We start from the raw sequence: 22,676 nt of genomic DNA, 5'->3' as shown, positions 1-22,676 counted from the left end.
TGTTTTGTTTGGGTGATAACCTCCCTAGCCTTGATTGTTTCCCCCATCTCATAATGAGGAGAAGCAGAATGTTCACCCTAATGTAGACCTAGGATGTTAATTAAAAGCTGATTTTTGAGGGGAAGTGTTAGCAATGTAGAGGAAGACTGAAAAAGTACCTGTTTACCTGAATTCAGTTAGGTAAAAAAGAGTAGGCTATCTGACAGTTTGTCTGGCCCATTGTAGGGACTTAACATTTAATACTTAATTGTCCTGTTGATAAAATGACAGGAATGGATTCAAAAGATCTTGAAGAATTACCCCCAAATGAATACAAGGCAGAGCCAAGCAATAATGTTGTGGTTGTTTTTAGAAGAGATTTAGTTGAAGTGAACAGAGATAGTTTTTGGTATAATGAAAGCACAGTTTTCAAGAACTCAGCTGTCTGGCAACCACTTGTTCCTGAACAGCCCAGATCTCTGTCACAAAGTCTCTAGAATAAACTGAGGGACTTTATTCGTAGGGATACCCTTTAGGACCTTACCCAGTGCCTGTGTGCAGCAGTAGAACAGATAAAACATAAGAAATTGAAAGCTACAGATGAATGTGGAGAAAGAGTCTTCTGTAGGCATGCAGAAATACTTTTGAAAAGTGAATGTTGACAGATACTAAAATGAAAGAACTGCAAAACCACTTACATGACAGAACTTAAAAAGTCCATTAATCTCAGATTTGTGTAAGGGGCAAATGCCTTCCAGCTCTCAGTAGGCCTTGCCTGCCTTCCCTGAAGGCATGACTGTGGAATTATCCTGTACAGTGGTGATGGCCCTGCAGTGAAGATGGATCTGAAGGTGGCAGAAAAAGGCTAAATTATGTTCAGTAGCTTTTTTGGAAAAAAAAATCAACGACAACCAAGAAAACCTAAAACTTCATTGAGTTTTTTTTGGTGTTTTATGTCACCTAAATTTCTTGGTATATGCCTTCTTTTTCCCTTCCCTGAGAGCCACCACTTTGTAACAAAGAATAAAATGGGATAAAAAGTTCAGCCAAACCAACCAGTATCAAAAAAGCCTGACTTTGTATGTGTGGTTTTCCCACACCCTGTAAGGAAGAAGAGGGTCAAGGTTTCAGGGGAGAGATACTGTCTCATCTGTGCTTTGGGGTCAGTCTCGGTTATTCTGTTTATGTGGGTTTAATTATTATGTGTATTGTTTTCCTGATCCTGTTTGTTTTACTTTGTATCGATTCGTATCCATTTCCCCATATTGCTGTTTTTCATGCTAATCATGTCTTACATAACACAGGAATACTGCATTGCCTGAATCATGTCTTATATAACACAGGCATACTGCATTGCCTGCCTGCTCTACAACTTGTTAACCATTCCCCAACTCATAGAGATCCACTTTGTTTGCATTTCTTGTTATTATTACAGAAGTGCTGTGTTTAACAGCTTTTAAAGGTTCAAAGAAATATGGATAAAAAAGCTTCCATAAAAATGGTTAAAATAAAAACAAATTACAGCAAAAAAAATTTGAAGCTTTGCAGTGCTTGTTCCACTGTGGTTCTCAAGTAGAAGAAAGTCAGGTAGCCCTGCTTTAGGGGATGGAAAAACCTGGCTTCTCATTCTCAGCATGTGTGGTTCTTTAGGTTCTGATAGCTGAAGTTAATATTACCCATAGAATTTGGAAGATCTCACATATTTGAAAATGACTTGTTTATGCTGGCTTGTGAAGTCTATATAGTAAACTTAATTTAGTTTTTGCAAAGTAGGAGAAAATTCCCTGTTGAGAACCAGGGGCATTACAATAAGATCTTGAAGATTTTTCTGGATTGTTATGAAGAAAGTATTTTGGATCCTTTAATGCACTGTTCAGTCTTAATTATCATTAACTGGTCTCCAAAACTCCAGGACCTTTTCTCCTCGAGGGGGTTATTTGTCTGGGCTGCAAATTGTGATGTTCATATTAAGCCCGAAATCCCAAATTTAAGGCAGAAAATTGTTGAAGTTTCTTTCTTTTACCAGTTAGCCTCAGTGGAGTAGCTACATTTGCTTTTCATCCAGATAAAAAACTTGATGTGCATACGCAATACTCCTTTCCCCCAGTAAGAGCAATGTTCTGCTTTGCGGTATTTCATCTTTTGGTCTAAGAAGACCTGTATTCTAGTGCTGCTGGCATTACCTGTTTCAGATCTTTTCTCTGTGATCTCCAGCGAACCTCCTGGCCGCTTAGCTAGGATGTTGTAGAGGATGGGTTGCCTCTTCAGGTAGGAGTTGCTTGGGAGGGGATCCAGGGTCATGTCTTAGGGTTCTGGGTGGCTATGCCCGAGGCTGAGGCCAGAACACTGTCCTCCAGTGATTCTTTCCCATTGGGCTATAAGAGCATCTGTTCCAAAGTGATTCTTTCTCTCCTTTTTTTTATTTTCTTTAAAAGTGAGGCAATTGGAGTTAAGTGACTTGCCCAGAGTCACACAGCTAGGAAGTATTATGTGTCTGAGGCTGGATTCGAACTCAAGTCCTCTGCACCCCCTAGCGGTTCCACAAAATGATTCTTAAAAAAAAAAAACTGATTTGTCCTGTTGGCTTTTTTGTCACATTTTTATGGCTAAAGTGGCCACTTGCTTAATTTAGACTTTTTACTTTTCTTTTTTTTGGTTTTGTTTTGTTTTGTTTTGGTAAAAGCAGCTTAACTCCCAAACTTAGCATTTTATGGATTTGTCATCCTTCCTGTAGAGGCTATTCAGAAATGGGCACTAAGTTTGAGTGGACCTTCTTCTGGCAGGTTGGTTATTCACAATGATATTTACCCACCCAGTACTTAGAGGAGTCCAGAAAGTTGGCCGTGAGCCTGCCTTACATCACCTCTGTGAAGCAGCCACTTTGAGCATTGTTATCTGTGCTTCACTGATGAGGAAACAAAGGCTCAGACAGGGTCAGGATTGGGGGTGAGCTTGAGCCCCCGAGCTTCCTCTCGCCTCACTCAGTCGTCTCTCTACTTGGCTGGGATGGTTCTCCATAGCCTTGGTATCTGTTTGATTGTCATAAGCAGTGAGCTCCTCATTGCTACCTTGTGAACCAGGAGTGAGCGGTGGGGACACCGTGGGCTCGGCTCAGCTCTTCAGACCCTCCTGGTAATCTCGGGGGGCGGTTGCCGTGTGTATTCACAACTTTTCAAGGTTATGTTTGGAAATTGGATGCGCTACCCGGGGCAGATCCGTTTTTAAGGAACTTCTTACTCTTGGTCCCTGTCTTGGTTGTTCCATTATCTGGTCTCTATAGAATCCACTCAGAAAAGCTTTATTTTAAAAATTTTATCTTCAGCGAATCTCTTTGTTTTCCTGTTACACTTGACTTCAACCTCTGCTGAGCTCTTCTTCCCTGAAGATTTCTGCGACACTTCACAAGTGACATAGTTGTAGCACTAAGAATGAATTTCTGGGTAACATCTGTTAATTAAATACAGCTGTGTGGCCCAGTGGCTCGCAGTGGCTGGAGGCTAATAGTAGTAGAGGAAGATTCATCTTTCTTAGTTCAAATCTGACCTCAGACACTTACTAGCTAGGTGACCCTGGGCAAGTCACTTCACCCTGTTTGCCTCAGTTTCCTCATTTGTAAAATGAGCCGGAGAAGGAAGTGGCCAACCACTCTGGTAGCTTTGCTTAGAAAACCCCAAACGAGGTCACGAAGAGTCAGACAAGACTTCAGAGACACAACAACAAGAACAGTGACTTAAATACAGAGTTCTGTGACCTTTTGGGGGGAAAATGCCGAAAACTTGTTAGAGCAGTTGGGGGGGGATAATATTCTTTCATTACTTCTCCATTGTTAGGTTTATTCCAATTCATTTTTATTATATCTCAGACATTTTATCTGTCTTAAATTCCAGCACTGTTGGCTTCAGTTTATTACAGCCCCATAGACAGCGTGGTAGAGCGGGGAGGAAAAGTCAGGACTCACACTTGGGTCTTTTGACTTGGAGTTCCATGTTCTTTCTCCCACTTGGAACATGGCTGCCTCGCATTGTTTGGTAATAGTACGTTTTGTAAAGAATTAAGAATGTTAGTAGATTCTAGAGTTTACGGTGTATTGTTGTCAGTGTTGCAGCTGAATAAAATATGAAAATCTTCTCATCTGGCCCTGCAGTCGAGTGAGATGCAGTCTTTTGCACAGAAGCTCCAGCTCCGGGTTCCATCAATGGAGTCTTTATTTCGAAGTCCAATCAAGGAATCCTTGTTCCGTTCTTCTTCGAAAGAATCTCTGGTGCGAAGCTCCTCGAGAGAATCCCTGAATCGTCTTGATCTTGACTCGGCCGCTACATTGGATCCCCCATCTGACGTTGACAGTGAGACCGAGGAGGCCGTGGGACATGTGGACAGTCTCAGTAAAGAACAGCTCTGTCAGCGAGTACGGAGGATGGAGCGAAGCTTAAACAGCTATCGAGGCAAATATTCAGAGGTACAAGTCACAGGGTTTGAATTATGCTGATTTTCATTGTAGAAACTTCCTGTGGTTTCCATTAGAATATAAGCTTCTTGAGGATGTGACTTTAGTTTTTGTCTTGGTGTTTCCAGCTCTGAGCAAAATGCTTTGTAATAAACATATGTTGTTGATGCTGTTTCACGTCTCTGGCATACTAGACGTCCCATTTTGTGGCATTGTGCCAAAGAGGACAGCAAAGCAATATTCACTGGAGCATTAACCAACTGACCAGGGCCCCAGGTAAACTTGGAAAGTTGGTCAAGTTTCTTTTCATCCTCCCCCCACCTCACTTTCTGCATTCTACATCCCTGCTCCCCAGGGTCTGTGCTTGTATCCTGCTTCCCATCGTGCCATCCCACCCAGAACTGCTCTTCCCTAGGTACCTCATACTCCAAAATTACATCTTTTTTCTCCCTGCTCCCTTGCCCCAATCAAAACTCCAGTTTTTATAGCTCTTAATTAAGGTTTTGTTTTTAGAAAACCTGTTGAAATAAATTCTGTTAGTTTGATATAATAGAGACGTGTCATTTCTAGTGTATAAGAACTTAGCCTCTCATGTTCTTTACTGACCCCCTACCCCTTATGAGTCACCTAGCCACAATCTCTCCTCTCTTTTATCTTCAGTTTGTCACACCTACTTAAACTTGAGCCCATTTCTGGGGACCTTCCATGTAGAAGCTTTTCAGATACAGTCAAGTAGCTTGAAGGGGCAAAGGAGACTCTCAGTCCTCTAATTATTAGATGGGAACTTCATTTCCTAGAATTAGGGAGCTCACTCCAAACTCTCTCCCCTCTCTTTTCTTGTTAAGCCAGACTCTCAAGGGCAGAATAGTGATAGCATAGAGGTATGGGATCCATCTTCCTTGTGGCTACCATTTTTTTCCAAAGAAAGAGTTGCTTTCCTGTGTTTTGGAGGCAGGGAAGGGAAGGTATTGGCTCTAGGCACATTTACAAGGTACCGAGAAGCTCATCTGTGTTTCCTTCCTACATCAGTTTCTTTGTTCCTTTCCTTCCTCTTGGCATGTCCCTGTGACTCTCCTGCCATCTAGTGGAGTTTTTTTTAAGCAAAGATTGGAAGTTTTCCTAAAAGCTTGCCAGAAAAATTGTACCAGCTTCTTGAAGTCTCAGTTTGCCTCTTGGGAGACTTCTCGTCACCCTGGATGAAAGCCAGATGATCATCTGATAAGAACTTTGCCTTTTCTGCCATCCCTGCTCGATCATTATTTTCAGTCTCTCCTGGTCTCCTGGCTCATTTTCCTACTGCCTACATGCCCGTGCTGAAAAAACTTCTATTTCAGCCTTCCCTTTCCGCCATCCTCCTAGATCTTTTCCTCTGTTCCTTGTGGCTGACATCCTAGAAACGGCCATCTGTGCGAGTGCCTCCGCTCAGGTCTCTTAGTCTCTTCTTAACGTTCCGCTGAAACTTGTGTCTCCAAAGTAACTAGTGGTTTCTCAGTTCCCACATTCAGGGGCCTGTTCTCAAGTCATTGTACTTGACACTGTCTTCGCTCTCATGGTTCTCCTCCCACCTCTCTGTCTGCTACTCCTTTTGTCTTCTTTGCTGAATCCTCCTCCAGATCACATCCTCTCACCTTAGGAGTTCCTCAGGCTTCTATCCTGGGCCCTCTTCTTTTCTACCTCTAGACTATTTCACTTGGTGAGCTCATCAGCTCCTTGGATTTAATTACCATCTCTACGCTGATAATTCTTAAATCTACCTTTCCTGTCTCGACCTCTCTGCTGACCTCCAGTCTCACATCTCCAGCTTGCCTTTCAGAAGTCTTGACCTGGATGTCCAGTAGACATCTTCAACTACACCCACCCCCACCCTTTCCTATTACTGTAGAGGGCCTCACCTGTTTCCCAGGCCCTCAGGCTTGCAACCTAGTAGTTATCCTGGACTCCTTCCTGTCTCTCATTGCCCCCGGTCCAGTCTGTGGCCAGAGTCTCTCCATTTCACCTTAACATCTCTTGTCCATTTCACCTTTGCAGCAGTTCTTGAATACACCCCCTTCTCTCCACTGACACTGCCCGCATCCTGGCCCGGGCCCTTATTGCCTCACCTCTGGATTATTGCCAGTGCTGCTAGTTGTTCTGCTGTCCTTGAGTCTCTCCCCAGTCCAGTCTGGTAGCATCACAACTCCCAAAGCGCCTCACTGTGCACCACCTGGCTCCCTATTGCTTCCAGGATCAAATATAAAATCCTTTCTTTAACTTTCAAAACCCTTTGTGACCTAGTCATTCCCTCCTTTTCCAGTCTTCTTATACCTCCTTCCCTGCCGCATACTCTTCAATCCAATGACACTGGCCTCCTGGTTGTTCCACAAACGAGATCCTGTGCCCCTGGTCTCTGGGTATTTTCTCTGCTCTGCCTCCAGGCTTCCCTGAAGTCCCAGCAAATATCCTACCTAATATAGGAAGCCTTCCCCCACTCCTCTTAATTCAGTTGCCTTCCCTCTCTTAATGATTTCTTCTTTATCTTCTTGTATTAGCTTGTGGTTGTGTGTTTGTTTTTTCCCCCGATTGGATGGAAAGCTCCTTGAGGCCTGGGTCCATCTTTTGCCTCTTTTTTTATGTCTGTTGCTTAACACAGTGCCTGATACACAGTAAGCACTTAATATATGTTTAATGTTTGATTGAAATGAAATATGGTTCTCAGATCTTATTTGCAAGTCCTAATGGCTAGATTTTTCATAGAATTTTGGTCATAGATCATAGCACTGAGAAGCACCTCAGGCGATCACTTGGTATAGCCGCATCCTACAGACAGATCAGGTCTTAACCCCACTTGATAAGTAAGGCTTTTTGAGATGAAGGAACTTGCGCTTTATAGAGTGATTCCCCTTTCATGGTTTCAGGGTCTGCACTGTTCAGCTTAGTGTTTGACAACATGTGCTTGAGCCTCTTAGAAACAAGCTTTCTTCAGTGTGTAGATCACTTTCAGTGAACCTAGAACTTTTAAAATGTTTTTAGAATAGCTGATATTCTTTATCTAAAAAAAGTTTATTTATTGCCAGGTAAATGATTATTTCTTTGTATATTTCAGCTTGTTACTGCCTATCAAACTGTCCAGAGAGAAAAGAAGAAGTTACAGGTAAGTTATTTCTTAGCTATAATATAGTCATAGAATTTTATAGTTGACAGATAGTACCTGGAGATAACCTAGGGTTATCTAATTTCTACGTATATAAATTCCCAACAAAACTGAGATTTATCCCACTTTTCCAAGACAGTTTTTGTCGGTTAAAATAACAAAGCCAAAAGCTCATGGTTCAAACACCTAAACTGAAGAGTTAGAAAGAGTGGGTTTGGGCTTCACCTCCTGGGGGATTCTGTAATTCACTGACCTGAATGGGATTTGGGGCCTGGGGAATGTAGTCTTGTAGATAGCTCATATAATGTCAAGAGAGGGAGGAAAATCATCATCATCCATTTCTTATGTTTTATACCACACAGCAGCTCTGAGGGAATATTTAGTCTACACAGAGATTTACCTTTGCTATTTTAAACAACCTATATAAATATACAAGCTTGTGGAATGAAGTGGACGCTGTAGTCCTAGGCACAGTCATGGCCCTCTCTCCATTTATATTCTGTCTGTATTGAATTTCTGTTTCCCCTGAGGTTTCTGCTTCTGAAACTGACCTTTTGTGTTTGGAGAAAAGCCCTACCTGAGTTCAAATCCGGCCTCAGACCAAACACTTGACACTAGCTGTGTGACCCTGGGTAGTCACTTAACCCCAATTGCCTGGGGGAAAAAAAAAAGCCCTTAGAGTGTTCTCTCTGCAGCAGTGCTTATGATAGCTAAGATAGGATTGGGGTGGGGAGGGGGCCGTGGCAGACATACTGCAGGTGTTCTATGTGCTTTTACACGTATTCCAGTTTTCCTGCCAAACCTGGGGGAAAACATTCAGTGCACCTCTGTCGTGGAGACCTAGTCTATAAATATTAAAGGTAAATAAGCTGCTAATTTTTGGTGCTATTAGGAAGTTATGGATTTGCTTTGTAAAGCAAAATAAATTTAACTTTAGCTACATTTTTCTTTAGCTAAAAGAGAAGTTTTATTTGAACTAGTTATAGATCTTTGACTGGCTATGTAATGACAGGTAGGGATGGCCAATAGCTAGCCCATGGGCTGCATTGATCCATCTCATTCCTGGAAGTGTAGAGGAAAGCCTTCATTCAGCACCCTGGGGGTGGGGAGGAGGATTTATAGGAGGACACAGGAGAATAGCACAGGATCCTAAGGTTGTCTGTGCAGGCTGGGAAGAGACCTCAGGGGGCATCCAGTCCAGTTCCCTCCTATAGCTTAGGAAACAGGGTCATGTCGGTTCTATACTTTATTCAAGGTCACATGTTTGGTCATTCTGGGCAGCAGGATTTTTAATCCCTCTGACTCCAGCTCCAGAGCTCTTTCTCCTGTACTATGCTTTGGTCCATGAGGAGACAAACAATGGCTTGCAGTCTGTACTGTTGGAGGGAATATCTACGTTTAGGAGATCACAGATCAGAGAATCTGCACTATTTAAATAGATAGTTTCCTGAAAACATTGTTTGTTAAATAGATTTTGGAAAAATAAATCCTTTTCTCATTTATGTGAATTACCATTTTATGTATACACCTAAGGCTCGTGTCAGCTGACTGAGGCATCCCTTTTTCCTCCAGTAAGAACTAGTAGCTCTTTTCCTGATGTCATCTGTCCCTGAATGTTTTCATCCAAGCAACTGAGGGTGCCTTTTTTGACAGGAAGCAAAATTGGTTGTGTTTGCAATATTTTCCCTAAAAGTGTATTTTAAATTATTTTTGAAGATTAGTGGGAAAGGAGGATTCAATTCTATAAAAAATTTGTTTTATGATCACATCAGAAATGTAGTGATTTCATTAATTGTGAGAAAATTAATGAAAGTCTTTTTTCAGAAAAGTTCTTGAGGGTTGTGATCTGCTTTCCTAACACTGCTTCCTGTTTGCAGCACATTGATGTTTATTTCACAGGCAGTCTTTTGTGCTTGTATAAATTGTACACTTATAAATTCACTTCAGTGTATTTAACTGGTAAAATATGCCCAAATGGGTCGCACTGTGTCATAATGGAAGAAGAGATTTAGTTTGGATTTTGGTTTAACATGAAGGTAATTTTCAAGAAGATCCCATCTTGGTCTTGACCAGTTTTTGTTCTGTTTCCACAGTTGGAGTAGTTAAGAATGCCTGTTCTGTGTGAAGAATGCTTCTGGGTTGAGTTGTTTTGCATTGACGTGTTATGGCAGTTTTTGAACCAACTGTTTTTTTTTTTTTTTAAGGGTCTTTTGAGCCAGAGTCAAGATAAAGCCCTCAGGAGAATTGGGGAATTAAGAGAGGTGAGTTTGGTGACCTCAGTACTTTGAAAAGAGTAATTCAAATGCCCGCAGTGTCAGATCACAATGGATGTCAGTGCTGAGGTGGCTTTGTATGCATATTCCTTAACTCTCCTGATAGATAACTGCCCTAGGCCAGGACTCTTAAACTTTTTCCACTCACAACCCCTTCAGTGCTTTTTAAAAGGTGGGTTGAGGCCGTTGCCACCCATAGTTTAAGAAGAACTGCTGGTCTAGGGTGTAGAACATTTACTGGGACCCTTTTTTTTTTCTCTTTAAAAAAAAAAAAACAGCTCCAGATTCTTCAGGAAAATTCAGTGTTAAAAGAATGAATAGATAATAGTAATAGCTTACTCTGATATAGTTCTTTTTTAATTATTAATTTATTTTTAGTTTTCAGCAATCACTTCCATATACTTTTGAGTTTTAAAAATTTTTCTCCCCCTCCTTCCCCAAGATGGTATTCAATCTGATATAGGCTCGAGATATATATATTCCTATTAAACATATTTTCACATTAGTCATGTTTTAAGGAAGAATTAGAACCAATAGGAAGAACCACCAGAAAGAGGAAATAAAACACAACAGAAGAAAATAAATAGCAAATAGTATGCTTTGATCTGTATTCCAACTCCATAGTTCTTTCTCTGGATGTGGATAGCATTTTCCATCATGAGACTTTTGGAGATGTCTTAGATCCTCGCATTTCTGAGAAGAACTAAGTCTGTCAAAGTTAGTCATCACACAATGTGGCTGTTACTGTGTACAATGTTCTCCTGGTCCTGCTCACTTCACTCAGCATCAGTTTATATAAGTCCTTCCAGGTTTTTCTGAAGTCTGCCTGCTCATCATTTCTTATGGCACAATAGTATTCCATCATGTCCATATACCACAACTTGTTCAGCCATTTCCCAGCTGATGGGCATCCCCTTAATTTCCAATTCTTTGCCATCACAGGAAGAGCTGCTATCAGTATTTTTGTACGTGTAGGTCCTTTTCCCATTTTTATGATGTCTTTGGGATAGATATAGTTCTTTATGATTTATAATGTACCTGGCCTTACAACAACTTTGAAGGTAGGTAGTACAAATATTACCCTTTTATAAATGAGAAATTGAAGGTCAGAGAGATTAGGTGATTTATTTGGGGTCATTCAGCTAAGTGTTTGTTATTAGTTTGTTTTTTAAAAATTTATTTATTTCATTAAATATTACCCAGTTACATGTAAACATTTTTTTGGACAATGATATTTAAAAAAATTTTGAGCTCTCAATTCTCTCCTTCCCTCTTGCCCCTCCCCTTCCTTGAGAAGGCAAGCAGTTTGATATCGATTATACATGTAAAGTCATGCAAAACATATGTCCGTGTTAGCCATGTTTCAAAAGAAGATATAGACAGAAAATAAAAGAAGAACGATAAAGGAAAACAGGATGCTTCGATCTGCATTCAGAGTTCATCAGTTCTCTTTCTGGAGGTGGAGAGCATTTTTCATCATGGGTCCTTTGGAATTGTCTCGATCAGAGCAGCTGTGCCTTTCACAGTTGATCATGTTGACAGTATTGCTGTTGCTGTGTACAGCATTCTCTTGGTTCTGTTCACTTCACTTTGCAACATGTAAGTCTTTGCAGGTTTTTCTGAAACCATCCTGCTTGTCATTTCTTATAGCACGATAGTATTTCACGTCAATCATATACCATAACTTGTTCAGCTGTTCTGAAGTTGATGGGCATCCCCTCAATTTCCAATTCTTTGCCACCTCAAAAAGAGCTGCTATAAATATTTTTATACACGTAGGTCCTTTTTCCTTTTCTTTGATGTCTTTGGGATATAGATTTGGTATTAATGTAACAAATGTTTCTGAAGTTCCTGTTTTGTACTTTAGTGCTGGGAACTGGGGGAGGTACGATATGGAATGTAACAGTATGGTAAGTGTTGGAGCAGTGACTTGGACCCAGTCTTCTTACTCCAAGTCTAGTGTTCCTTCCAAAATAAGCATTGTTTTCCTGCCTGGATCTAAATAATTATTCAGCAGAATACCTCCTCATTCATTCGGTCTCTGATTTGAGTTTATAAGTGATGCCACCGTTGAGCAGGTTTGATTGTTCTTCATGGTATTAAAGAAACATATACTCCGTAGAATAATGGCAGTGATGTCACTTTATACTCTCAACTCCCCTTTCCCAAGGACCGATACAGAAGTGGCACACGCTAGTCTCCCCAAGAGGGTTGTGCTAGTCCTGGAGTAGAACCAAGATAGGCAGACCCTAGCCCTACAGGCGTACTTATCAAGGCCCCCCAATGGCTGCTCATAGATGCTTCTTTTTCTTTTTAACTTTATTCACATATTGAATACATTTCCAGTTTATACCTTGTGTCCTCACCATTTCCATTTGCCTGAGCACCATTTCGACTCTGTTCTCTTGTACCATTTCATATATACTTAAAGGAGGTGAAGGATAGAGTTAGACTTTGGAAAACTGTTTGGACAACACATTCTTGGTGTGGACGACATTGATCGGACGTGGTAGGGAAAGTTCTCAGCGTAAAGGACAGCCAGATAGCAACTGTTACAGGAATAAGAAGGACAATTTGAACAAACTTTTCTTCAAGATATTTCTCCCATAGGCAGAGATCTTCGCTAGTCTCTCTCTCTCTCTCTTTTTTTTTTTTTTTTTTTTTTTTGGTGAGGCAGTTGGGGTTAAGTGACTTGCCCACACAGCTAGTAAGTGTTATGTGTCTGAGGTCGCATTTGAACTCAGGTCTTCCTGACTTCAGGGCCAGTACTCTATCCACTGTGCCACCCAGCTGCCCCCTTCACTAGCCTCTTGATCAGATATCTAGAAGCAATTCTCTATGAAGTTGATGACCGCTCTTTCCGTTTCAAAAAATGTGTGCCTATATTTTTACTTAATATTTTCTGTAGAACTAGGTCCTTTGGGAGGCTTGCCCTACATTTTGCTTTTTGAAAGACTCTTGACTTTTTGTATGGTTTTTGAACATTTTCCATTCCGGTTTTTTCTTCATTTTTTCTCCTTTTTTTGCTGCAGTATTACCTTTTCTTCATTTTTCTCATCTTCAAAGTTATTATCATCATCATCATCTTAATTCTCATCCTTAGTTTTACCTTTTTCTGTAGAACCTTCCTACAAACTCCAGGAACAGATCGTTTGCCAGACATATTTAAGAGTTTCATGTCATCTTCCTCTTCATCATCTGATTCTTCACCTTTCTCTGGTGCTACTAGGTACCGACCACTACTGTGTGTAGGCCCCGAATCACACTTTTCAACCACCAACTACTGATAGTATAATCTCAGAGCCACCTGGAGAAACTGTAAGACTGCACATTTTCACAGATGTCACTGTGGCTAGAACTGGTTTTCTTCATAGTTAATTGCTTCTGCTTCAACAATATACAATTTATCCTTTGCACCAGACCCCAGACTCACAGTTCTCAGTGACATCTGATGATCCCTTTTGTCATCTGCCTTAAAATGGTAATTCTTATCTGCCTTTTACTCACATTTGAAGAGGAAGTTCTGAGGACAGAGGGAGCTCATATCCTTTTCCATTAAGGCCTCCATTTGGGTAGTGATACTGAAGAGAGCATAGAGAAGAAGTGTGATGAGGTCAGTGGCAGCTAGGCTCTGGCCCCATGGGAGGCTCTACTTAGGGTGGGAACCATTGGAGTTTATTGAGTATGGGAGAATATGGTCCAGCCTGTGCTTTAGGAAAATCACTTTGGCAGCTGAATGGGGAACGGACTGGAGTGGGGAGAGAGTTGTGTCAGGTGGATCAGTCAGCAGGCAGTCGTAGTTGTCTGGAGATGAGGTGATAAGGGCCTGCACAGAGTGGTGGCGTTATCAGAGGAGAGAAGGGGTCATGTTGGAGATGTTGCAGAGGTGAAATCTGTAGGATTTGGCATCATTTTAGATATGAGGGGTGAGAGATAGTGAGGAATTGAGGGCAACACTTAGTTTGTGAACCTGAGGAGAATGGGAGGATGGTGTTGCCCTCCATAGTAATAGGCAACTTAGGAATTGGGGCAGAGTTTATGGGAGAAGATGATGTCTATTGGACATCTAGTTCAGCATGTCTAGTAGACAGGTATAAAAGACGGGAGATCAACAGAGAAGTTAGGGCTGCATAAAGAGACTTGAGAATCCAGCTTAGTGCTGTTATGATCACCAAGTAAAGTTGTCTTGAAGAAGAAGAGAAGAGAGCCCAAGACAGAGTTGCATGGGATGCCCATATTTAATGGGTGTGCCCTGGAGGAAGGAGTGGTCAGAGAGGTAGGGGGAGAACCGAGAGAGTAGTGTCCTGAAAACCTAGAGAAAAGAGAGTATCAAGGAGGAGAGAGTGATTGACAGTGTTTATGGTTTTAGAGAGGTCAAGGAGAATGAGGATTGTGAAGAGGCCATGGATTTGGCAGTAAGAACATTATTAGTTGCTTTGGAGAGTGGAATGAGGAGTTTGGAAGCTGGATTGTAGGGAATTGAGAGTAAGAGGAAGGAAGCGAAGGCACCTGTTATCGGCAGCCTTCTTAAAGAGATTATGGCAGAGGAGATGTAGTGCTATAATTAGTGGGGAGGGAAGGATGGAGTGAGAGCTTTTTGAAGATGGGAGACAAGTATGTTTTTGGGCAGCAGCAAAGGAGCCATTATACAGGGGGAGACTGAACAGAGGTGATAGAATGCAGATGACGGTAGGGGCAGTGTGTTGGAGGAGATAGGATGGAATGGGATCACTTGAATAGGTAAAGGAGTTAGCCTTGGTGAGGGATAAGGCCACCACATCATGTGAGATAGCGGGGAAGGAGGAAGGTAGTAGAAGGCATCATACTGATATCAGAAGAGGAAGAGGAGAGAAGAGGGAACTCCCATTGTATGGCCTCAGTTTTTTCTGTAAAACAGGAACCAGAGTTCTCAGGTGAGAGCATGGGAAGGTTTGAGGAGGGATGCAAAGGTTTGGGAAGAGCCACTATGGGGATAAGGATAGAGGATTGATAAGGGAGGAATAGAAAGATTGCCCTGCAGCAGTGAGGGCCCAGGTGAGGTTGTGTAACATAAATTTGTAGTGGACCCATTCAGAACGGTTGCATGATTTTCTCCACCTTTGTTCAGCAGCACTTTTGTAGGATCAGAGGCATTGGATGGTGGGGATGATCCAGAGCTCAGGCTTGACAGATGGAATTGGTGAAATGATAAGGGGGCCAGGGACTCAGGAGAACAGTCTAGAATTGTAGTGGTTCACCAAAAGGTCAAGATGGGGACAAGTTGGAGAGAGTGGCTAATGCAGGAGTGATGGCCTGGGAGATAACCAAGGGACTGAAGGTTTGGAAATCATGGTGTGGACAGAGCAGGGTTTGGTAAAGGAAGGCACAGGGAGAGTTGGAAAGCTAAGAGATTGTGGTCAGATAAGGAAATATCTGCGTTCTTGAACACAGAGGTGATAGATTTATGGGTAATGACAAGATCAAGGATGCAGCCATCTTTGTGACCGTGGTGAGGTGGAGAAGTAGGTGACGGGAAGTGAATAGGTTAAGGAACCGAACAGTTAGGAATCTTGAGGGAGTGTTGGCGTGTATGTTGATGTCCCCCAGTATAAGGGCAGGAGTTGGGGAGGAGAGAGATTATGAGCCAGGTAGCAGACTTGTTGAGGATGGAAGGAGAATGTCCTAGAACTCTGTAAACAATGTCACGCTAACAGGATTTTGTTTGGGTCAAAGATGTCAATCTTATGAACCCAAAGGGGAAAGGTTATCAAGTGATGGTGATAGAGAGCCTGCAATTAGCAGTGGAGAGCGAGGAATATTCTAACTCCCCTTCCTTGACCAGAGAAAGATTAAGATGAAGGCAGGTTCTTGTCCGTGGAACAGGCATTCCAGGGGCACAGTGGAAGGAGTGAGTAATGTTTGGGTAGGATTTGGGGGTTGGAAGGTTGAGGGGGGGATTGGAATAAGGAATTGGGTGATGAGGAATGGGCAATGTGTTTGTCTGATGACCTGCAGGCATTCAGAGTCACCAGAGTGTGCTGGGTATGACCAACTGTGACAGACAGTTAGTGTTTCGCATGCTATTTAAAAATTCATTATTTGTTGCTTATTGTTCTCAGTAATTTTAAATATACCTTCTTCAAAATGTATTGAGAGATATCTTTGCTTTCATCCACATGGATCCTCCCTCCTCTGATGTAGAATGCAGTTTCTTTACACCTTAGTTAACACTTTCCGTGTCTTGCCATACAACAAAAATTGATTGCATGACATTTTGCTTTGTGATCATGAGCTCTGCTGCTCATTTGGTGACAGGCTGTTCCAGAAAATGGTCACTGGGTCGCCGCACCTCTGAAAGCTTCCGCAGCTTGTTGGTGGCCTGCCAAAGGTTGCTTTCTGTGGTTGTAGCCTTCCAGAACCCGAAGTCCCTTGTAAACAGAAAATTCATTCAGAAGTTCAGTTGAGAAAAGTGCTGATCTAGTGACTGACCTTTGTGTATGTTGTATGATTTGTGAAAATCTTTAGGTTCTTGTTTGGAACTGTTTTTATTTTACTCCGAATGCACCTGTAAAGGCCTCTCTTCTTTAGGAGCTTCAGATGGATCAACAGGCTAAGAAACACCTCCAAGAAGAGTTTGATGCGTCCCTTGAGGAGAAGGATCAGTACATCAGTGTTCTGCAGACTCAGGTAAAAACCTTACCATTTTTGAGTGAAGAATAAAGAGAAATGTAGTCTTGAATGGTTTTCCAATTTCATGATCCCTTGTTGTCCTCTCGCATGATATTGAAGGCTGTTTGGCTAGCTGTCTGTAGCTGCGAAAAGTTGTTCTGGGGGTTTGCTTGTTGATAGGATCTTTTTCTCCCTCACAAGGAGGTGTTAATTTTATCCAGACCCTCTGAATAAGCCTTTATCCCCTCCTTAGTTCTTCTAATGAGAACATTTTATTTAGGTTTCACTACTGAAGCATCGCTTGCAAAGTGGCCAGGTGACTGTGGAGTTACCTAAACCTGAAAGCCTCCCCAAAGAAACTAACGAAGAGAATGCACAGAATGATCTGGATCATGGAGGTAAGTTATCTCTTGCAAGTCTTTTTTAATTCAGTTATGCAGAGTGCCCAGCGAGAGAGAGAGAGAGAGAGAAGGGGTGTTAGTGGACCCAACTGAAGCGGTTGGTGCAGTGACACAGTCTTGAAGTCTTCGGAATATCCTGCTTAGTGGACTTTTTTTTGGGTGTTAGAAATGACTTTTCTGGAAGATGACTTTACAGATGTGGGGAGGTTCATCAGTGTCAAATGTCTTTGAGTAAACATAATTTCTACACATTTTTCCTACTTAGGCTTTTGTATTTCTTGCTTAAAAAGCATATTTGCTTTGGAAGACTAGCTTCGGAGACTGGTATCTTGTCTTTATCAGCAGCAACATTTTTAATTGCATCCTTGAAATTATTATTACTTTTATACCACTTAAGTATTATAAATAGCCAAATTTGGTATCAAATGGAAAATTCTATTCAGAGTTAGTAAATATACTGTGTTCAGGTTTCCTAAATTTCATGTGTATTTGGTAGTTTATAACCTAAGTATTTTCACAATGCCTTGACCTGTTCAAAAGTAACAGAATTGGGCATAAACAGTGCTTTCTTTTCATTCGTGTTTAGAATGCATAGCGCTCATTCATTCTCCCATTTATTATTTCCTGATATTTATAATGAAGGGCCTTTTGAGAAGCTTGTTGTGTGAAGTGTTAGCTGTATTGCATCTTACTCCCTCGTAGTAAATGCTCTTTGCGCTCTGACCCCTCCGTGGTTATTCCATTTCAGTGCCGACAGAGGGAGATGGAGACGCTGCCCAAACTTTAGAAACTCTTCAGCGGAGAGTGAAGCGGCAAGAGAATCTCCTTCAGCGCTGCAAGGACATCATCAAGTCATACAAGGAGCGTGCTGCTCTTCTCACCAACGAGAAGGAAGCCCTTCAGGAGCAGCTCGAGGAAAGGCTTCAGGAACTGGAGAAAATGAAGGTGAGAAGCGCCGCCGCCGCCTCCGTTCTCATCGTCTGCGGCTCAGCTCTGAGCGCACCCTCAGGAGGAGATGACTGGAGCCTGTGGGATGCGAGTCCAAGCGCCAGACCCTGTGGTACTCCCCTGGCTTTCCAGACACAGATGTCGTAGAATGGAACCTTAGCTTGAGATCATTTAGGCATATGGGGATTTACCCTAATTTCACAGGCAAGGAAACTGGACAGAGGTGGGAAGGTGATTTGTCTAAGGTCTCCTAAGATTTGTGTGAGTACACAGAAGGAGACAAACTTTTTTTTAAAAACAATTTTCTTAAATTATTTCTAAAATATAACACAAGGAAGGTGTTAAAACTGGCTGTAGGGGCAGCTAGGTGGTGCAGTGGATAGAGCTCTGGCCCTGGAATCAGGAGGACCTGAGTTCAAATGCAGCCTCAGACACATAACACTCACTAACTGGGTGACCCTGGGCAAGTCACTTAACCTCATTGCCTAGCAAAAGAAACAAAACTGGGTATAATTGCTCCATAGAATATGCACTCCAGATTTTAGGATGGATGAAGAGGGAGATATTCAGGTATTCAGTGAAGACTTTTTGTTTTTAAAATTTTTATTTTCAGTTTTTATTTTCTCTTCCTCTACCTCTCTTCAATCCATTAATAAAGCAAGAAAAATGATACATGTAAAGTGATGTAAAACATTTCCACATTAGCTATGTTGTGAGAAAAAAAAAGCATGAAAAATAAAGTGAAAAACAGTCTGTTTCCATGTGCACTCAGAGGAGTTCCTCAGTTCTTTCTCTGGAGGGGAACAGCTTATTTCATCATGAGTCCCTTGGGTTGTCCCAGATCATCGTATTGATTCAGAGGCACTCAGTCTTTGGCAGTTGAGTGTCCTTACAATGGTACTGTTACTGTGAACTTTATTTCTGTACAGAGTGCAGACTTCAGTAACTAGGTTTCCTTCCTTCTGGCCCAGGACCCTTTTTTATTCTGTAATTTTCTTTATTCTTTTGCAAACTAAGAGGAACATGATGACCCAAGTAGCTAAGAAAGCATTCAGATCATAGGTATAGAGCTGGAAGGGGCCTTGGAGGCCATCTGGTCCAGATCCTCGTTTTGCAGAGGAGAAAACTCATGATTAGAGGGGACATGACTTTCTCAAGGTCATACAGACATCTACCATAGAACCTGAATTTGACTCTGGGGCAACACGAACATCTCCTAACTCCCAGTATTCCCCTTTTCCATTTGCACCACACTTCCTGCACAGCTTCAACTTTGTATACTTTATTTTTAACATCCTCTTAATTGAAGTCTTATATAGAATTCGCTCCATTGTGTTCATGCTAAATTTCTGTCTTGAGATTAGATAATTTGGCAAGCTCCACTATGCCACCTTTAGTATGGCAACCTTATCCATTTGGTCATAAAACAAGAAACAAACCAAAAAATAAGGTAGGAGGAAGACTAGCTCTCACAGATCCACTTCCTCGAATCTTTAGGAGAAGCCTGGAGCCAGCCATAGGCCTTATTCCAGACAGTGAGGGAAGGAGGGCAGCAGACAAACGTGGGCACTCATCAGCAGAGGCCGGAGGGCAGGGCAGTGATGGGAGGCCTGCAGAGGCAGACCTGGGAATTGGAAGAACTGGAAGGCCATTTCTCCGGTACCACTGTATGAAAGCCAGTGGACATGCCCACCCCAGTGGTCAGCAGGGCATCACAGATGTTTGTGTCGCCCCAGAGTTGTCCAGGAAAGGGTCAGTGTAGAGATGTGGCAATAAAATACATTTTAGAAAGATTCCCTTAAGTGTGACTAAAATAATAGCTTTTGTGTTAAAAGAAAAATTTGTTTTCTAGGAAATTAATTTTTGTAAACTATGGTATTTACAGAATTTCATAGTTTGGAAGGCCCTTTAGTGGCCATCTTGTCCAGAGCTGAAAGGAATCCCCACTGCAGCCTCCCAGACCACTGGTCATTGAGCTTTTACCTGACGTCCCCAGGGGAGGGACTGTCCCTTCCGCTTGTGGAGCGCTTCCTCGTCAGGGAGTTCTTGACATCGAGCCGAATTTGCAGCTTCCCGTCATTGCTTGTGATTCTGCCTCTGGAGCCAAACAGAACAAGTCTACTCTTGTGCTTGATTGCCCAAAAGAGGCTGTGCAGATGTGACTTTCTCTGAGATGTTTTACCTCACATTTATGTAACACTTGAGAGGCTTGCCTGTTCTGCGTGCACTTCATTAGTCTTCACAGTGACCCCTTGATGAAGGCCTTTTTTTTTCTTTATTTTGTTTTGATCTGACTTTATTTCTTCTTTCTTTTTTTTTGGTCTTTATTTCTTTTTAGTTTTCATCATTCACTTCCGTAAGATTTTGAGTTTTAAATTTTCTCCCCTTCCCCAAGACGGTATGTAATCTGATATATGCCCTACTTATACATTCATATTAAGCATATTTTCACATTAGTCATAATGTATAGAAGAATTAGAATTGATGGGAGGAACCACGAGAAAAAAGAAATAAAACAACAGAAGAAAAGGAGAACAAATAGGATGCTTCCATCTGCATTCTCACTCCATGGTTCTCTTTCTGGAAGTGGATGTGGATAGCATTTTCCATTGTGAGACTTTTGGAGATGTCTTAGATCCTTGCATTGCTGAGAAGAGCTAAGTCTGTCAAAGTCAGTCATTGCACAAGGTGGCTGTTACTGTGTACAACGTTCTCCTGGTTCTGCTCACTTCACTCAGCATCAGTCCATACAACTCTTTCCAGGTTTTTTGAAGTCTGCCTGTTCATCATTTCTTATAGCACAATAGTATTCCATTACATTCATAAACCACAACTTGTTCGGCCATTCCCCAGTTGATGGGCATCCCCTCAATTTCCAATTCTAGGCCCCCACAAAAAGAGCTGCTATCAGTATTTTTCTACATGTGGGTCCTTTTCCCGTTTTTATGATCTCTTTGGAACACAGACCTAGTAGTGGTATTCCTGGGTCAAAGGGTATGCACTTTTTTATAGCCCTTTGGGCATAGTTCCAAGTTGTTCTCTAGAATGGCTGGATCAGTTCACAACTCTACCAACAATGCGTTAGTGTTCAAGTTTTCCTACATTGAAGGTCTCTTTTACAGATGAAGAAACTGACGCTCAGACAGGAGAATGGTCTTTACCAGCATTTGTCTGTCGTAGGTTTTGGACCCAGGCCTTCCTCCCCATTACCCTGCCTCTTGGTGGTGGTCTTCACTGGTTGTTTTTAGCTGCATGCTACTGAACGGTAGAATGCTTGAGAATGTTAGAAAGGGACAGGGAGACAATTTGGTCCAGTGTTCATTCTTAGCTTCATGTGAAGTTCATTGTTATAAAGGAGAACACGTTCACCCTTCTTTAACTCCACCCCCCACCCCAAAGACATAAATTCCATTTGATTCAATTCAGCAACTGGGATTAATGAGATCCTCTGTTTGACTTTTAAAGCTCATTGTAACCTGGCCCCTCCCTACCTTGCCAGTCTTCCTTTCAGCCTCCCTCCCTCCATCCCTCCTTTGGAAAGAAAAGAATCGCGATCAGCATATAGCTCTGTAGAGGAGATCACTTTGTACTTGGATGATTAGGAGAGAGTTTGCCTCTTCAGTCACCCACTCTGTATGGCTCAGCAGCAATGTCTTGTTAGGTACTGATGATCCATCCAGGCTTAAAAATCTTCACTTGACCCTGCTGACTCCTCTGGTCACCGTCCAGGTCGTCATCCGCTCCCTCTCCTTTCTTAAATGGTCAGATTCTTAGAACTCTGTGTTTCCACTCATCGCCCCTTGCAGTGTGGTAGCCCCCAGCTTGACTGTGTTAGCAGTGATCTCTTTGTAGCTGCGTCCAGTAGCCTTTCTGAGTCCTCATCCTCTTTGTCTTCTTTGTTGCTTTAGCCCTGGGAGCTGCCTTCCACTCCTAGAAGTTCATCTCCTATGTGACACAGATCTCCCCTGGGTTCCTTTCTTGTCTTTGGTCTCTTTATCCATCTCCAGTACCCCAACCCTGAGTGTCCTGGGGCTTCTTTTCTCTCTACATCCTCAGTCTTGGTTATCTCATAATTCAGTTATCATCTCTTTGTATCTTCTCGCAAACTTACATAACCACTTCTAATCTCTCACCTAGTCGTAGTCAGTAGAGCCTTGGTCCTGGAGTCAGGAAAACCTGAGTTCAAATCCTGCCTCAGACACTTACTAGCTGTGTGACCCTGGCAAGTCACTTAGCCCTGTTTGCTTCAGTTTCCTCATCTGTAAAATAAGCTGGAGAAGGAAATGGCAAACCATTCAAGTATCTGCCAGGAAAACCCCAAATGGGGTCATGAAGAGTCAAGACTCAGCAAGGACAAAGCAAACATCTATAAAAGGAAGTGTGGTGATCACAAGAGATAGTAGGACTTCATCAGGAACAGGTCATGGTGGATCGATTTCCCCTTTTGACAGAGCAGTTAAATTGACATGCTGGGAGACATATACATAGGAATTACCAAGATTTTAGTGGAGTAGCTGATAGTCTATTAAAATACTGATATTTTAGAAATACAGGCTAGAAAACATTGCAATAGTTGAACTACTTGAGGTTAGATAACAACCTGGAAGGATGTCTCCAGCCCCATCCTAGTTCCTGTTTATATCAATGACTTTGATAAAGGCCAACATTAGAGTTTTACTGACTTAAAGGTTGATCTGATTTTTAGATGACACCCAGTCCAGTATGACCTGGACAAGAGTAAGGATCCCAAAAGATCTTAACAGGATGGAATCTTGGGTTAAAAAAGATTAGTTTTCTAAGTGTGGGAGGTGTGAAGTATAATTAGTCAGCATTTTGCTGGAGGCTGTGAAAAC

The 22,676-nt window shown here is 42.0% G+C and overlaps 1 protein-coding gene and 1 pseudogene across 6 annotated transcripts in view; one reads left to right on the top strand and one right to left on the bottom strand.

The window, feature by feature from the left end:
* Positions 1–22,676, top strand: part of GOLGA4 (golgin A4) — a 98,668-nt gene that overhangs the window by 22,418 nt on the left and 53,574 nt on the right. For all 6 annotated transcript variants that reach the window (XM_027859358.1, XM_027859357.1, XM_027859356.1 and 3 more), the window contains 6 exons: positions 4,124–4,435; positions 7,506–7,553; positions 9,758–9,814; positions 16,394–16,492; positions 16,755–16,872; positions 17,624–17,820. In XM_027859358.1, the coding sequence (XP_027715159.1) occupies positions 4,124–4,435; positions 7,506–7,553; positions 9,758–9,814; positions 16,394–16,492; positions 16,755–16,872; positions 17,624–17,820 (831 nt within the window). The remainder of the gene's footprint in view (positions 1–4,123; positions 4,436–7,505; positions 7,554–9,757; positions 9,815–16,393; positions 16,493–16,754; positions 16,873–17,623; positions 17,821–22,676) is intronic.
* LOC114041107 lies at positions 12,832–13,440 on the bottom strand (annotated as a pseudogene).

This window comes from Vombatus ursinus, unplaced genomic scaffold, assembly GCF_900497805.2.
Source record: "Vombatus ursinus unplaced genomic scaffold, bare-nosed wombat genome assembly UNPS02014166.1, whole genome shotgun sequence".
Lineage (NCBI taxonomy): Eukaryota > Metazoa > Chordata > Mammalia > Diprotodontia > Vombatidae > Vombatus > Vombatus ursinus.
This window is presented reverse-complemented; position numbering and strand designations above follow the sequence as displayed.